The 17,500-nt window shown below is 33.0% G+C and overlaps 1 protein-coding gene across 2 annotated transcripts in view; it reads right to left on the bottom strand.

Annotated features, from left to right (window-relative positions):
• Nucleotides 1–17,500, bottom strand: part of clpb (ClpB family mitochondrial disaggregase) — a 47,667-nt gene that overhangs the window by 25,591 nt on the left and 4,576 nt on the right. For both annotated transcript variants that reach the window (XM_079611074.1, XM_079611075.1), the window contains exons 4-5: nucleotides 10,304–10,407; nucleotides 7,701–7,829 (exon numbers count right to left, since the gene is read on the bottom strand). In XM_079611074.1, the coding sequence (XP_079467200.1) occupies nucleotides 7,701–7,829; nucleotides 10,304–10,407 (233 nt within the window). The remainder of the gene's footprint in view (nucleotides 1–7,700; nucleotides 7,830–10,303; nucleotides 10,408–17,500) is intronic.

Genomic DNA, 17,500 nt, shown 5'->3' on the forward strand with positions numbered 1-17,500 from the left:
CTGTGGTGATGATGTCACACTGTGCTTGTGTTTGAATAATTAAAACACGCGGGTGTCACTGGTGATGTTTAGCGCTGGCTTTTGCCCTGACCTGCCCCGGCATGAACACGTGCCGATACAGCAAAAACACAACCGATCCTAAACACTTTATAGGACAGAATAAGTGATTATGAATCACATTTTTGCAGGAAATTCAATGAAAAAAATGAAAAAAAGTGTTAAATAATCATGTTCATGCCTTTTTTTTTACTATGTTGGAACTATAAGATACTAACTATGATATAAAAAGTCATAATTATGACAAAAAGATTGAAATTATTACATAAAAAGAAATTGAAATTATGAGATACTAAGTGATAATTATGAGAATAAAAGCCAAAAAGTCACAATTATAACAAGATACTAAGTTATATCAAATATAAAAGTCATAATTATGACCAAAAGTTGAAATTATGAGTACAAAAGCAAAACATTATGACATAAAAAGTTGTAACTATAAGATGCTAAGTAATTTCTGATATAAAAGTTATGATTATGGTAAAAAGTTGAAATTATCACAAAGTTAACTGACATACTAAGTCATAACTATGATATAAAGGTCAATTATGACACAAAAAGTTTAAATCATAAGATACTAAGTGATAATTGAGTACATAAGACAGAAATGTAGACAAAAAGTCAAAATTATTACTTAAAAGGTTGTAACTATAAGATACTAAATCATAACTATGATATAAAAGTCATATTTTTTACAAAAGATGAAATTACGAAATACTAAGTGATACTGCGAATAAAAACACAAAATTGACAAAAAGTCAATATTATGAGAGAAAACGAGAAAACTATGAGATACTAGTCATAATTATAAAATACAAATTCATGATATAATAATATAATATGCCCCTGCATGAACACCGATACAGCAAAAACACAACCGATCCTAAACACTTTATATGACAGCATGAGTGATTATGAATTATGTAATGCTTTATATCACATTATAGCTAATTTTGCAGGAAATGCTATGAAAATATTGTGTTAAATAATCATGAGTTCATGTCTTTTTTTGATAGTCCAGCGCATGAAGATACTTCATATTATTTGCAACTTGATGGACACAAATCAAAAGATCAAGTGATTCAACACTCGAGTTCAAAAATATACACTCAAATAGTCGAACTGAAATGAGCGATTCTGATTGGACGAGACAGATATAACGTTATTTACTATGTGTTGTAACTATGAGACACAAAGTCAAAAAGACAAAAGTATGACAAAAAGTTGACTATGACATAAAACATTGAAATTATTAGATACTAAGTAATAATTAAAAGATAAAGACAAAAATTGTGACAAAAATTCAAAATTATTACATAAAAAGTTGTAACTATAAGATACTAAGTCATAACTATTATACAAAAGCCATAATTCAGACAGTTAACAGATAACTACATCATAATTATGACAACAAAAGTTGAAATTATGAGACAAAAAGTTGTAACTATAAGATACTAAGTCATAACTATGATATACAAGTTATAATTATGAGATACCAAATGATACTTATGAGAATAACAGCAAAAACTGACAAAAGTCAATATTATTATGTAAAAAGTTGAAATTATGACTAAGTTAACTGACATACTAAGTCATAACTATGATATAAAGGTCAATTATGACAAAAAGTTGAAATTATGACACAAAAAGATGAAATCATAAGATACTAAGTGATAATTGAGTACACAAGACAGAAATGTTGACAAAAAGTCAAAATTATTACTTAAAGGTTGTAACTATGAGATACTAAGTCATAATTATGACATACAAATTCATGATATAACAATATATTTGAAGACATTATGCATTATCTTAAAATATACTTTTCTTATTTTGTTAGAAAACCAATATTTTTCAGAAAGTAAAAAAACAAGAGCATACAATTTTTTATAATTGAATATTCTTGTTATTATTTCTTTCATAATAAAGACAGACTTACTGATTACCGCCTGAAAAATGGATAAATGTGTCAGTAAATAATAAAAAAAAACGCACATAAAATATTATTAAGGAGATTATAATAAGAGATATACATGATCTATAAGTAAAAAGCACATGCAATATATTATTAAACTGAAGATTTATCAACGTCTAACAAAAATATTTATGCAACGTCTTAAAACGCACTCCTTTTATTTGGTCACATTTTTCAGGTCCTTTTATGAGTTCTGTATTAATATGTAAACCGTACAGAACGAAGCCGCTCAATAACACGTTCCACACACACACACACACACACACACACTCTGACACAAAGAAATAGACAGAAATAAAAACATCACCGCACATTAAATTACACACAAACTCGCTCAACGGAACAAACATTTCCTTCTTCCCTCGTAAAATACAGTTTATCCACAAACACAGAATCGATATCAGTACACGGGCGTCTTTGTGGAGCGGCCGAGTCCCCGGGCATTGTGGGTAATCGCCCAGATTATTGATAAAACCTTAAACGTGTCCGTCTAACAAATCTCAATCGATAGCGGACAAACAGAAAGAGGAAAACTAATAAAGAAATACACGTCTCGTTCGCAGCGAGTCTCTCGTACCCACATAATAAATAGCATCATTTAGTGGTGTAATATCACACACACTTCCCTCGGGCTCTTTCTGCAGCTGGTGGCAGTGTGGGCCGGTTTGACCCCCAGGGGTCAGAGTTCACGCGCGGGTGATCAGTCACGTCCCGGCCCTGAGCTCGACTGGGCTGATAGATGAAGATACGCGCTGACCAGCCGCTCATCAGGGAAATAACGCGCTCACCTGCCCGTAGGTGTGTGTGTGTGTGTGTGGGAACTTTAGCGGAGCACAACTGAAGAAAAATGTCCTCAGAAGTTCCAACAATCCTCACAGAGAAGAGGAGACTTGCACTGGGACGCAACTAGACGAGGGATTTTTGTGATGCATAACACAATCACAGCATGTGCCAATCATAATTTATAATTATGTTTATTGAATAGTTTATATATTGAATATTATGGGGGGGTTTTGTCAGTAAGGAAGCATTAAATTGATCTAAAGTGGCATTAAGGACATTTAGAATGTTGCAAAAGATTCTAATAAACGCTGTTCGTTTTAACATTCTATTCATCACAGAATCCTGAGAAGTAAAATGTGTCACTGTTTTCAACACTGATAATAACAACAAAAAGTAATTATGAGATACTCCGTGATAATTATGAGAGTAAAAGCCAAAACTTATGACAAAAAGTCAAAATTATCACATAAAAAGTTGTAATTATAGGATAACTAAATCATAACTATGATATATAGGTCATAATTATGACACAAAGTTGAAATTATGACACAAAAAATTGAAATTATGACACAAAGAGTTGAAATTATGAGATGGTAAGTGATCATTATGAGTACAAAAGCCAAAAAGTATGACAAAAAGTCAAAATTATCACATAAAAAGTTGTAACTATAGGATAACTAAGTAATAACTATGATATATAAGTCCTAATTATGACACAAAGTTGAAATTATGACAAAGAGTTGAAATTATGAGATAGTAAGTGATCATTATGAGTACAAAAGCCAAAAAGTATGACAAAAAGTCAAAATTATCACATAAAAAGTTGTAACTATAGGATAACTAAGTCATAACTATGATATATAAGTCCTAATTATGACACAAAGTTGAAATTATGACACAAAAAGTTGAAATTATGAGATAGTAAGTGATAATTATGAGTACAAAAGTCAAAAAGTATGACAACGTCAAAATTATTACATAAAAAGTTGTAACTATAAGCTACTAAACTGAAGAAAATGTCCTCAGAAGTTCCAACAATCCTCACAGAGAAGAGGAGACTTGCACTGGGATGCAACTAGACGAGGGATTTCTGTGATGCATAACACAATCACAGCATGTGCCAATCATAATTTATAATTATGTTTATGAATATATTTTTTTAGTCAGTAAGGAAGCATTAAATTGATCTAAAGTGGCATTAAGGACATTTAGAATGTTGCAAAAGATTCTAATAAACGCTGTTCGTTTTAACATTCTATTCATCACAGAATCCTGAGATGTAAAATGTGTCACTGTTTTCAACACTGATAATAACAACAAAGTAATTATGAGATACTCCGTGATAATTATGAGAGTAAAAGCCAAAACTTATGACAAAAAGTCAAAATTATCACATAAAAAGTTGTAAATTATAGGATAACTAAGTCATAACTATGATATACAAGTCATAATTATGACACAAAGTTGAAATTATGACACAAAAAGTTGAAATTATGAGATACTAAGTGGTAATTATGAGTATAAAAGCCAAAAAGTATGACAAAAAGTCAAAATTATTACATAAAAAAAGTTGTAACTATATGATAACTGTCATAACTATGATATACAAGTCATAATTATGACACAAAGTTGAAATTATGACACAAAAAGTTGAAATTATAAGATACTAAGTGGTAATTATGAGTATAAAAGGCAAAAAGTATGACAACGTTAAAATTATTACATAAAAAGTTGTAACTATAAGCTACTAAACTGAAGAATGTCCTCAGAAGTTCCAACAATCCTCATAGAGAAGAGGAGACTTGCACTGGGATGCAACTAGACGAGTGATTTCTGTGATGCATAACACAATCACAGCATGTGCCAATCATAATTTATAATTATGTTTATTGAATAGATTTTTTTAGTCAGTGAGGATGCATTAAATTGATCTAAAGTGGCATTAAAGACATTCAGAACTGTTCGTTTTATTCATCAAAGAATCCTGAGATGTAAAATGTGTCACTGTTTTCAACACTGATAATAACGACAAAAAGTAATTATGAGATACTCCGTGATAATTATGAGAGTAAAAGCCAAAAATTATGACAAAAAGTCAAAATGATCACATAAAAAGTTGTAATTATAGGATAACTAAGTCATAAGTATGATACAAGTCATAATTATGACAGCTGAAATTATGACACAAAAAGTTGAAATTATGAGATACTAAGTGATAATTATGAGTACAAAAGCCAAAAAGTATGACAACGTCAAAATTATTACATAAAAAGTTATAAATATAGGATAACTAAGTCATAAGTATGATATAAAAGTCTATATTACTGTATATCATTATGACACAAAGTTGACATTATGAGATACTAAGTGATAATTATGAGTACAAAAGCCAAAAAGTATGACACAAAGCCAAAATTATCACAAAAATGTGTAACTATAAGATATTAAACTGAAGAAAAATGTTGCATACGGTTCTAATAAACGCTGTTCGTTTGAATATTCTAAGAATCCTGAGGAATAAAATGCATCACTATGATAATAATCATAAATGTGTCTTGAGCATCAGATCATCATATTACACTGATTTCTGGAGGATCATGTGACATTGAAGACTGGAGTAATGATGCTGGAAATTCAGCTTTGATCACAGGAATAAATATATATATATATATTCACATTATTGAATATAACAGCAGATTTACATTATAAGAATATTTCACTGTTTTTACTGTATTTATGACCAACTAAAAGCAGCTTTGATGAGCAGAAACGTTTAATGTAAAGCACTTCTATGCATTCAGTGTATATATATATATTATTATTAATAGTCAGTTCTGTTCTCATGTTGATGTAGTGATGTTCATATTTCAGGGTTCGAGGAGGACAGACACACAGACGCTCCTGTAATCTCGTTCTCATTGCATTAGCGTGGCGCTGTCTCACACTGATGATGTCATCGCTGTGATAGATACACCTCGGCGCGACTCGCGGCGCTGCTCTGTCTGAGGGGGCGTGGCCTCGTTCCACCGAGACTTATGGGTAATGCGCTCCACGCCATAATCCAATTTCTCGGCATCAAAACGAGCGATTTTGTTCTTTGTTTCGGGTCCTTTCTGTCACTTTAATCTGAACGTGCATCTGCTCCAGAAAACATTCGTGATTTATAGGACGTGTTGAAGCTTAAAGTGAGTGTGTGACCGCACACCAGACATCAGGCGGAGACACAGCGCGACTGTGTGTGTGTGTGCGCGCCCCGTGGCTATAATAACAACACACTCATGTAAATCACATCACACACACCTTCCTGTCACCTCTCATGTGTGGGTCACATAACACACTCCAGAGGTCGGAGGTTAAGCCTGGCGGCCTCAGGCGGACAGGAAGAGTCGCTGATATGAGACGGAAAAAGAGAAACACAGAGTTTTCTGCTCCAGCAGGTCAAAATAAGTCACTTTTGCTCATTTTCAATACTTAGTTCTAGCGGTTTGAGCACATCCCTGTTTTATACCTCAATATTTTGCAGATAAAAACGATAATTTGATGATATTTAGCTGTACTTTGGAACTTTTCTGTTATTTGCCCCTTACATTTCTTTGTTTTTATCTGTAAAAGCTAAGATTATTAGATTATGAATCATCTTTTATGTCACATTCTTACATTTAATCAATAAATGAGATTAGAATAATAAGACACTAAGACACAGTTACCAATCAAATGAAAAAAAAATTATATAAAATTAAAATTAAAAATGATTTTAAAAATCATTTAAAAATGATACTTTATGATTTTAAAAGCGTGAGTCATTAAAGGAAATCAGTATCAACAAAATCCATGTTACGAGATTAATGTTCCAATTAATAATATTTTATAGATTATAGAAATATGAAATATTGGGAAAAATTAAAAGATACTATTATATATGAAACTAAAACAGCAGTTTTAGTAACAACAGAAGGTGGTGGCAAGTCCTAAGTGAATCATTGAATCATTCACTCACCCGACTCATTTAGATACAGTGAATCATTCAAGAAAGGAGCAAGTGTCCATTGACTTTATGAAGGAGTCATTGAATCATTCACTCAACCGATTCATTTAGATACAGTGAATCATTCAAGAAAGGAGCAAGTGTCCATTGATTTTATGAATGAGTCATTGAATCATTCACTCACCTGATTAATTTAGATACAGTGAACCGTTCAAGAAAGGAGCAAGCGTCCATTGACTTTATGAAGGAGTCATTGAATCATTCACTCAATCGATTCATTACAATACAGTGAATCATTCAAAAAAAGGAGCAAGTGTCCATTGATTTTATGAATGAGTCATTGAATCATTCACTCACCTGATTCATTTTGATACAGTGAATCGTTCAAGAAAGGAGCAAGTGTCCATTGACTTTATGAAGGAGTCATTGAATCATTCACTCAACCGATTCATTTAGATGCAGTGAATCATTCAAGAACGAAAGCGCGGTGTGTTGCTGGGAGACGTAACCTTTCTGCATTGTTTATTTTTGTTGACAAAATAGAGCAAAAACAGTAAAAATTGACAATGCTGTGTCTAAACATTTGTCAGTTTATATATTTTATTGAACTGTTGTATTAAATTAATACCACACTTTGCAATCGTGCTGATATTCGGGAAACTAGCAGTTTTGCTCGTGTGATAATGCTTATTAACACAAAACACAAGAACTCATAAAAAGGCAATTCATATGTTGAATTTTGGGGCATTTGTATTAATTTTGGTGGCATTTACGACCTTACAGGATGATATTTTCCATCAACGCCAGACTAGTTTGCTTGTTGTTAAGCTTCCTGGAGGGCTGTTCCCCGAGTCAGACTGTGTGTTGAGATTTGCTTCTGAAACGTGTGTGTTTGCTCACCTGCGTCCAGCAGAATCCGTACGGTCCGCAGGTCATCGGCCAGAGCGGCGTAATGCAGAGCCGAACATCCCCGGAAAGAAGCGCGACTGCTCAGGCGACTACTGAACTCGTCCTCTCTGCTCACCAGCACTGACACACACACACACACACACACACACACACACACACACACACACACACACACACACACGTAAACATCAGGTCATTCCAGTGCTGCTTTACTAAACATCAGAGATAATTAAAGGTGCAGTCTGTAAGATTGACAGCTAGTGGTTGAAATAGGCACTGCAGTCCAAACTCTAGATATCAGAGATCGTTGTTTCCCCGCCTCCTCAGACTCGACGCTCACACGGGTTGCCAGTTAATAATAACGGATTCAGACCTCATCAAATCAAGAGAAGAAACTACGACAGTAACACCGAACGATGATAAAACTAGATGGAGAGACGTGTAATTGCGCAATTAATGTTACTAATTAATATCATAATTTATTTAAATTTTGTTGCTGATTGTTAATTTCCAATTTTACATCATTTACGACTTTTTCTATGATGACATTGGATTTGAATTCACTTTATTTTATAAAAAAAAAAAAAAAAAAAAAAACTTTTTTTGTGAGAGCTCCTGAAATCAGAATGTAAGTGTTGCGTCTTTCAGGTCAAGTCTATATTTTTAAGCTTAAAAATGCAAATACACTCATGAAAGATGACAATAATAATTGCTTTCAGACGTTTTACTGGCTAATCAAATCTTATCACTTATCAGAAAGACATGTAATTGTGCAATTCATGTTACTAATTAATTTAATAATTTATTTTTGTTAGTTTCCAATTTTACGCCATAAAGTCTGACATTTTATTTGAATTCACTTTTTAATATGAGTTAAAGAGCTCATGAAGTCAGAATACAGGAAAAGTCTATAATTTATGCTCAAATGTACTCATGAAAGATGACAATAATTTATCATAACTGAATAGATGATCAATAATAATAATTTGTATCGTTTGCATAATTTCCATTGCTAACTAATATAATAATTTATTTAAATTAAAAATAAATGTTGCTGATTATTCATTTCCAATTTTACGCCGTGCAGTCATTTTATTTAATAACATTTTTATTAATTAACGATCTCATGAAATCAGATTGTGAGTCTCAAATATGCAAATATTCTTATGAAAATTCGGGATGCACCATAAATCTGCCAATAATGATCATTTTTACTGTTATCGTTATCGGGCTGATAAGAAAATTTGGCCGATAAATTAAAGCCGATAAATATATAAATATTTATTTCCTTCAGCTGAGACGCTTCAGATGCGCACTGTTGAACATGATGATTATGAATTGCTTGAAATATGATTGAAATCACTTCAAAAAAGGAAAATACAGTCAAATCTGTCATATCGGCTACATAACATCATAACGAGAAGATTATAATTGTGTGTTTGTGACGTGGCTTTTAATGGTGAGACTTTTGTTTTTGTAATAAAGTTCTCAAAAATTATTTAAAAAAATTTAGATTTATCGGGCAACATATCGATTATTCAAATATAAAGAATTATCGGTTATCGGCCAAAATGTTCATATCGGTGCATGTCAAATGTTTTTTTACCTTTGTTTATCCAGGTAAACGTTTTGAGAACAACTTCTCATTAACAAACATGACCTGGAATGAAAATATATAACTACTAAACTACCAAAAATACTGATGACATCATCCTGTACTCATTCCACTTCCTGTTTTAACAGGAAACAGAAAGCAAACTGATTTCATGGGATCTTTAAAGGGCTATTTTTGTGTTATTTTCCTCTGATTTAATCCGCACCGCAAGACAAAACAAAACAAAACCCTGGAACAGAGTCACAGACAGCCTGAGCGTGTCGGATGATGCTCAACTGCGTTCCTAAAAACAAGACAAACCGTTTAAATTAAGAACAAACGCATGTAAAACCGCTTGCATAAAGCGTGCAATTATTCCCCAGTGCGGACGCACACAAATAAATCATAGAGCAGCAAGTGTGTTTTTCTCCTGTCCGTGTACAGAAACATATTTTCTCTCTGGGCTGCTGTCAGGCGGGTCGTCACGAGTAACTAATGTCTGAGAGCCAGATAATCACAACTAAACCCAATAAACCGTCAGACGACCAGAGCCCAGCGATCCATCACACACACACACGGTCGCATGGAATATTCTCATATTACACACACACACACTCACTCACTCTCATTCATCATGGTGCTTCAGGGAAAGATGCTCCTTCAAGACCAAAAAACTGCCAACAAAACAAATGTGAGTAATATACATACAGCAGCCAGATATGACAAGCGTGAAGGCTGCACGTGTGTGTGTGTGTGTGTGTGTGTGTGTGTGTGTGTGTGTGTGTGTGTGTGTGAGATGAAAAACACTTACAAATATCACGCCGCTAAATAAATCGTGTGCCGATATGCAAACAGCACAAAATGAGTGCGTTAGAATTGATCTCTGTAATAACACACACTCCTGCTGTTTACATGTGTGTGCATGGATGTCTTTTATGAATAACAATGAAGATTATTATGATGATGGTGAAGCATAACGTATGAATGTTCGTGGTCTCACCCTCTAATGAGTGAACGCCCTTCTCTCGAGCCGTCTCGTACACACTGTTGAAGTCATCGCCCAGGTTCGGATCGGCACCCGCCTCCAACAGGACCTTCACAACACTGACACACACACACACACACACACACACGATCATTAACAGCGTAATCTCAGTATATGAGTACAGTGAACACAGAGTTTTTTTGTTCAGTACCAGATTGATTTTAAAGCAGTGAATATTCCTGTTCATCTAAATATGTTCATATTCATAACTCGGGTTTCTGGCATACAGTGATGTAAACCTTTAGAGATCCGCTCAAGCTGCTTTTAGCCATTATACACAGAGAAAATATCAAGCCTTTTACATATTTAAATTTGACAATTTCCAACACACATTTATGTTTTTAAAAAATACTAAGGTCCCATTAGTTTAACTAAGATATACTATATTTAGTTTAGTTAAGTTAGTTATTAGTCAATAAAAATACAACTGTTCAGTGTTCATGCTAGGGTTTATTATTATTAGTATATGAAGAAACATTCACATGACAGACAAACAGAGAGACAATCATTAATATGAATGGAAACAACACATCTGCACATCATTTTTGTATTAATATTCAATATTTAGAAAATTATTGCAGAAATTATTATTTATTATTATAATTATTTATGAATATAATTATTTATTATATTATCAATGCTTATTTATTATTTAGAACATTTCTGTATCAAGTTATTTTAAAATATGATTGTTCGATATTTAGATCATTATTTCATCACATTATTTGAAAAATTATTGTTCAATAGATCATTATTTCATCAATTTTTTGAAAAATTGATCAATATTTAAATATTTATTTCATCACATTTATTTGAAAAATGATTGTTCAATATTTAGATTATTATTTCATCACTTTATATGAAAACTTATTGTTCAATATTTAGATAATTATTTCATCAATTTATTTGAAAAATTATTGTTCAATATTTAGATCATTATTTCATCACTTTATTTGAAAAATAATTTTTTCATTATTTGATTTTTTAAATATTGACTTCAATATTTGAAAATGATTGCATCACTTGAGAATAATGATTGTTCAATATATACAAAATGATTGCATGACATTATGTGAATGATTATTTCATATTTAGAAAATTATTATTTGAATAATGACTAATATTTAGCCTCATTATTTGAATAATGAATGTTCAATATTTAGAAAATGATTGCGTCACATTTGATTAATGAGTGTTATTTAATATTAAGAAAATGATCACGCCACATTATTTGAACAATAATCGTTGAATATTTAGAATATTATTACACCACCTTATTTGAATAATGAAATTGTTTTATAATGAACATGAAGATTGAACAATAAGCATTCACACGCCGTACAGACAGAAACTCTTCGTAGTGTGTATGAACGACGAGTCGGGACAGATTGGGTCGGGTCAAGTGTGTGTGTGTGTGTGTGTGTGAGGGAGGGCCACTGTTGTCATGGAGACGCTGCTGGCCCAAAACCATTCGGGTTCCAGAACACTTGAGTTAACGGAACACACACTCCCAAAGCAAACAAGACCGTGACACACACATGACTTCACACACACAAGCGTGATGCGTAAATCTGGACATGAAGGCACTAACACTCTACGTTTTTGAGTTTCTGAAGCGTAGGATCTCAGGAGAAAGAGGCGCCGGACGATGTTCTCAGGGTCACGATGTTTATGCATGAGATGTGGTGTGTTTTAAGGGGAAACCGGGCCATATGTGTGAGACCAAAGAGTAGTGACCCTGAGCAAAGCACAAACACAAACACAACAGTGTGTGTGAGAGTCCAACAGCACAGAAAGTGCTGAGAAGTGTGTTGTTTTTCTGCTTGTTATTCTGAATAAAACTTCCACCTTAATTCATTTACATACAGTTTAACAATCACAGTTACGATTGTTCTGACCCTAAAACCAAATTGGATGTAAGAAACAGTTCATATCAAAATATATATAAAAAATAGCTCATATTTATGTGGTAGTAAAACATTCAAGAAAACACAAAGAGAGCGATTGCTAAAAATAAATAAAAAATACCACGTTTAAAACAGTTTTCATTAAAAGAAAGATGTCTGCATATTTCAGACGTAAACACGACATGATGGGAGAACATACGGACACACACCTGCTTCTGTGAACCGGTGTTTACTAAACACACCTCAGGCAGGACTGTTCCTTCCGCTCACACACACACACACACACACACACACACACACACGCCCAGGGCATATCTGTATCTGACAGGTGGTACGAGTAAAGGTCAAAGTTCATCTGTGTTTAAGTGTTAGTGAAGATACTTTACAAAACTACATGGTTTAAACTCGTTAAACTAGCCAATCCGCACATTTGAACAATTAGTTACACTGGTTATTTACACAGCTGCACAACAAAACTAACTGGGCATTATATTTAAATATTTAACTATAATATGAGTAAAATATTTATACTATATACTATTTATACTAAATACTTGTAATTCCATTTATCTGGCACAAAACAACGAGGGTCTAAATTAGAGACAGATATATACGGATGATTTTACACTTAAGACAAGTAATAAAACTAGAAAACACTAATTTATAGAATTAAATCGAAAAATAACTACAGTGAATTGGGAATTATTTTAAATATTTAACTATAATAATAAAAAAAATTCAGAATAAATGAAAATTTCATAATAAATGAAATTTTTCTATGACAATTGTCTATGTTTCTCAATTAGGGTGAAGAAATAATCTTTAACAGAAGATTTCACACAAAACACCCTAATTTATAGAAATGAAACTGAAAAATAACTACACTGAATTGTGCGTAATCTTTAAAAATATTTAACTATCAACTCATCTCTGCAATTCCAATCAGTGTTTATCTGGCAAAAACAATGAGGATCTTAATTAGGGTGACATAATTAAATGTATACTAAACATAATTAATACAATTAGAAAAGAATTTACAGAAGTAAATATAAACAACAAAAACTAAACAAAAGATGATTAATGATTAAAACAAAATAAAAATTAATGTGTGAGAAAACAATTCAAGTTTTAGTGTCAGTACTACATCAAACTACTATATGTTGAATATAATGTGCAATAATGCAGTGGGGGAATATGTGTGTGTCCAGATGATGCCAAATGTCTGATGTTACCAGTAAAAAGTGTCTTACATTATTTTAAATGTATAAAAGCATATTTGTCTAAAATAATCCTGTATTTTCAGCTTCAGAATCATGAATGTTTTTATTCTGGTGTCTCTATTGTCCTGTGCTTTGGGTTTCCAGGTCCAAGTCCAAGACTATTCATTTACACACACAATGTAATATCAAATTTAGTAATTTAATCAACATTACATTTTTGTTAACCTTTAATCATATGTCTTGGAGTATCGCAATAATATCATATCGTGAGTTCAGTGTCATGAGTGTATCGTTACACCCCTAGTACTTTTACTTCAGTAAAAATAGTTCTTTACAACTTGTACTTGTAACGGAGTAATATTTGACCGGTTGTTTCTGTACTTTCATTCGGAAGTTGTGCACTTTGTCCACCTCTGCCTGACAGATGTGCTTAACTTAGTAGCGCCACTACTTTCAGGTCTCTAGAAGAGAACATTTATCCTAATCGAGTGGTAAAAAACTCCTTGCATCAGTACAATGATATGAATATGAGTGTTTGTTTCGTACTAAAGATCATCCGTTGCCCTCATTTAAAAAACATGCCCTGTTCCCACTCACTCCGGAATAATCCCAGCACATTCCCACCATGACGGGCTCTTCTCAGGCCCTAAATGAGGGATAATCCCCCTCTCCAGAAGCCCTCGCTCCCTCACTTCTGCTCTCTTTATCCTCGAGTGAGATTCGTGTCGTTGGATCGGAACGGTCAACACGGGTTCCTCTTCATTGCGGGTCATTGTCCACGTGAATGGACAGATCTGGGTGGTGGCCGTCGCTGGGTTAAGAGTGCAAACAGTCTCACACACATCAAAGCTCAGCAAACATCTCCGTCTAAAGCATATCCTTCTGGCTTTTAAAGGAGAAACAGTCTCAGACTTTGATCACGGTCCGAGCGTCTGTCCCGCCACGAAATACTCAACAACACACGTGCAGATCACAAATTACATGAACGTTAAAGCGTAGAATCAAACTATATTATCGCTAATCTGCTAAATGCGACTCGAAGGAATGAGGGTATTAGGATATTATAATATAATGCGGTTTTAATTAAATGTGTACATGGATTCGAATCTAAAAATCACAGACTATCTGGGACTTAAACCTGGAAAGTTCTAGGATTCTGAAAAGTTTAAAACAAAACAAAGTTGTGAAGATTCTAGATTCTATTTGTGGTTTCCTTTAAATATGCTTTTTACTGAAAATGCACTTTTTATTTTATTTTATAAACTAGCCACATGTCTAACCAACTCGAAGGAATGACGGTATTAGGATATTATAATATATGTATTTGTATATATATATATACACACACACACACACACATTAGTCAATATATGAAGTGGATCAAAAAAGTTAATCAAAGTTGTCCTAAGACAAGAATGGGTATTGTTCAAAATTCATGTATAACTTTGATGAAAGTTTTGATCCACTTCAAATGTTGACTACTGTATATATATATATATATATATATATATATATATACAAATACATTTGACTTGATTGAGACTTTAGGTTAAATGTGTATCTAAATGTGAATCTGGGACTTAAACCTGGAAAGTTCTAGGATTCTGAAAAGTTTAAAACAAAACAAAGTTGTGTAGATTCTAGATGTAAGATTCTTTGTGGTTTCCTTCAAGTATGCCAATTATTATTTAATTAAGTCTTAAGTTTATATATTTGTTGTAAAATATAAATTTTACTAAATAATTTGGACTGCTAAATAGCCACGTCCAAATTTGAAGTTGATATCACAAAAATTGAGCCGTTTCCATTGTCCAATTTCAAAATGGTTTTCACAGGATAAATTTGAGCGTTTCAAATGACACGATTACAGTCCTAAAGGACATCATTACATATTTCAGATATTTCCCTCGTCTGACACACTTTGTTCAGCCTCCACTAATGAAATGATGATATAAAGCAAGTGTCTTAAAGTCCCCCTGTGGTGTAAATCCAGTTTTTAATGTTGTTTATGTTGTCTATGTGGTGTTATTAATCTGCTTTAACACACACCATGTGTAAGTTCATAAGTGGACAGCATTGCTGAGTATTTTCTGCTTAAAACTGCAGTGAACCAAAGACAGTCTCAAACACACGGTTTGAAATCGCTGGTGTTTCTGACGTCACACACTACCTTGTAACCAATCAGATCAACGTGTGATCGTCCACCAGTGGATCTCTGAGTGAGTGAGTGAGTGGAGGCGGGGCTAATTTGCATATTCATAGAACCACGTATACTAAATGAGGGAAGGGTGTCGAGTTACATTCAAGATATTTTAAGACATTTTAAGATAGTTTTAAGGGCTAAAATGATTGACTACAGGGGGATTTTAAATAAGACAGTCATCCTGAGAACCGCTAGACCAATTAAATGTCATTGATCACATTTAGAAGTTCTTTTTCCAAAGAAGCTCAAGATGTTTTTTCTAACATCTCACATCACAATGATCTTCAGGTTAGGCTCATGTAGCTCAACATAAACCAAACACAGAAGTCTTTCAATTCTAACTTTGAATTAAAATGTTGTACTGATAATAAAATTTGATAAAAAAAGTATCAAAAAAGGGAAAAAAACCCCATCAGAAGTGTTCTCAGATTGGTGGACCTCAAGAGTTTTAAGAGAAGTTCTGTGACTGACGTTTATCACCATTCAAAAACTCCAAGTCAAATTATTATAAAAGAAAATGCAGCAATTTAACAATATAATTCTACATGCCGCAATGCAGGAGACTGCTGATCTGAATCTGGCCGGGAAATAAACTGTTTCTAGTGTACATTCGCCACCACTGAAGAAGAGTTTAAGCAGATTTGTGTGAATCTCACAATCTGATCTCCTGAACACTTCAACAGCCCGACACGCTGAGATTATATCAGCTCAGTCCTGTGAGCCAACAAAACCTTCACTAGGACCTCACACAACTACACCACATCTCAGATATATAGTTAGACAGTTGAAGTCCAACAGCTGGTCAAAAACAGAGAAAGAGACCGTCTGAATGACTTCTACTTTACATGTCAGTGATAGGAAAGAACTAACAGTTGCGCTTGTTTAACCATCTGGTGCTCTTTGGTCATTCTCAATCTAAATTATAATTTTTTTTTTATTTATGTCATCAGAATGGTACGAAACTTGGTAAAGGTTTTGGCACTTGCTATGTGAACACACACAAAAAAAATCACCTGGTGGAAATTTTTGGTACTGCGCCCAGACAAAATCTTACCAAAAGCTAATTTTTTTTAGATATTAACTTTAAATTTGGAGCACAACTTGTTCAGATTTATGGCTTTGATTTTCTCACAGTTTTAGAGTAAAACATGTTCTGGAAAAAAGGGATTTTTTTTTTATAATAATTTTTCACTTCTTTGAAAAGAGACCAAACTTCAGTCTGCGATTCAAAGCATTCCAGATTTGCCACAGTTTAAGTTGGAAATTAAATTTTCAGGTCTATGTTAAAAAAGTCAATATATGGATTATAACTTCTACATAATTTAGCACCTTAAAATCCCCTAAAAATACAAAATATTAAGTAAAAACATCATCGAGCAAAAATATAGTACAATAATTTCACTGAAAATAAAAAAAGATTCTGTAATTTCTGAGCAGCTTTTAAAAATAAAAATGTAAAAAAGATACAGAAGTTCAAATTAACTGTAGCGCTGCACATTTTTTAATTTTATTAAAATTTAGTAAATTGATTTTTTAATTTTTTTTTACTTGTGTTCCAAATTTTAAATTAACATTTTTTTTAGTTAATATCACAAAAATTGTGCCTGCAAAAATTATTTAAATCAGCCAATTTAAAATGGTTTTGATAGGATGAATTTAAGTGAGTGTTTACGCTTTCGAATGACACCTAATTTATGATGAAGTATGTGATGGCAAGACAAAACCCGTCCAATGATAATAACTGGATAAGACTTGAGTAAACTACATTCATAACCAGACCAAGCAACTAAACTACATCCTTCACCATCATGTGCTGCTGTTT

Source organism: Phoxinus phoxinus (assembly GCF_949152265.1).
Source record: "Phoxinus phoxinus genome assembly, chromosome: 4".
Taxonomy (NCBI): domain Eukaryota; kingdom Metazoa; phylum Chordata; class Actinopteri; order Cypriniformes; family Leuciscidae; genus Phoxinus; species Phoxinus phoxinus.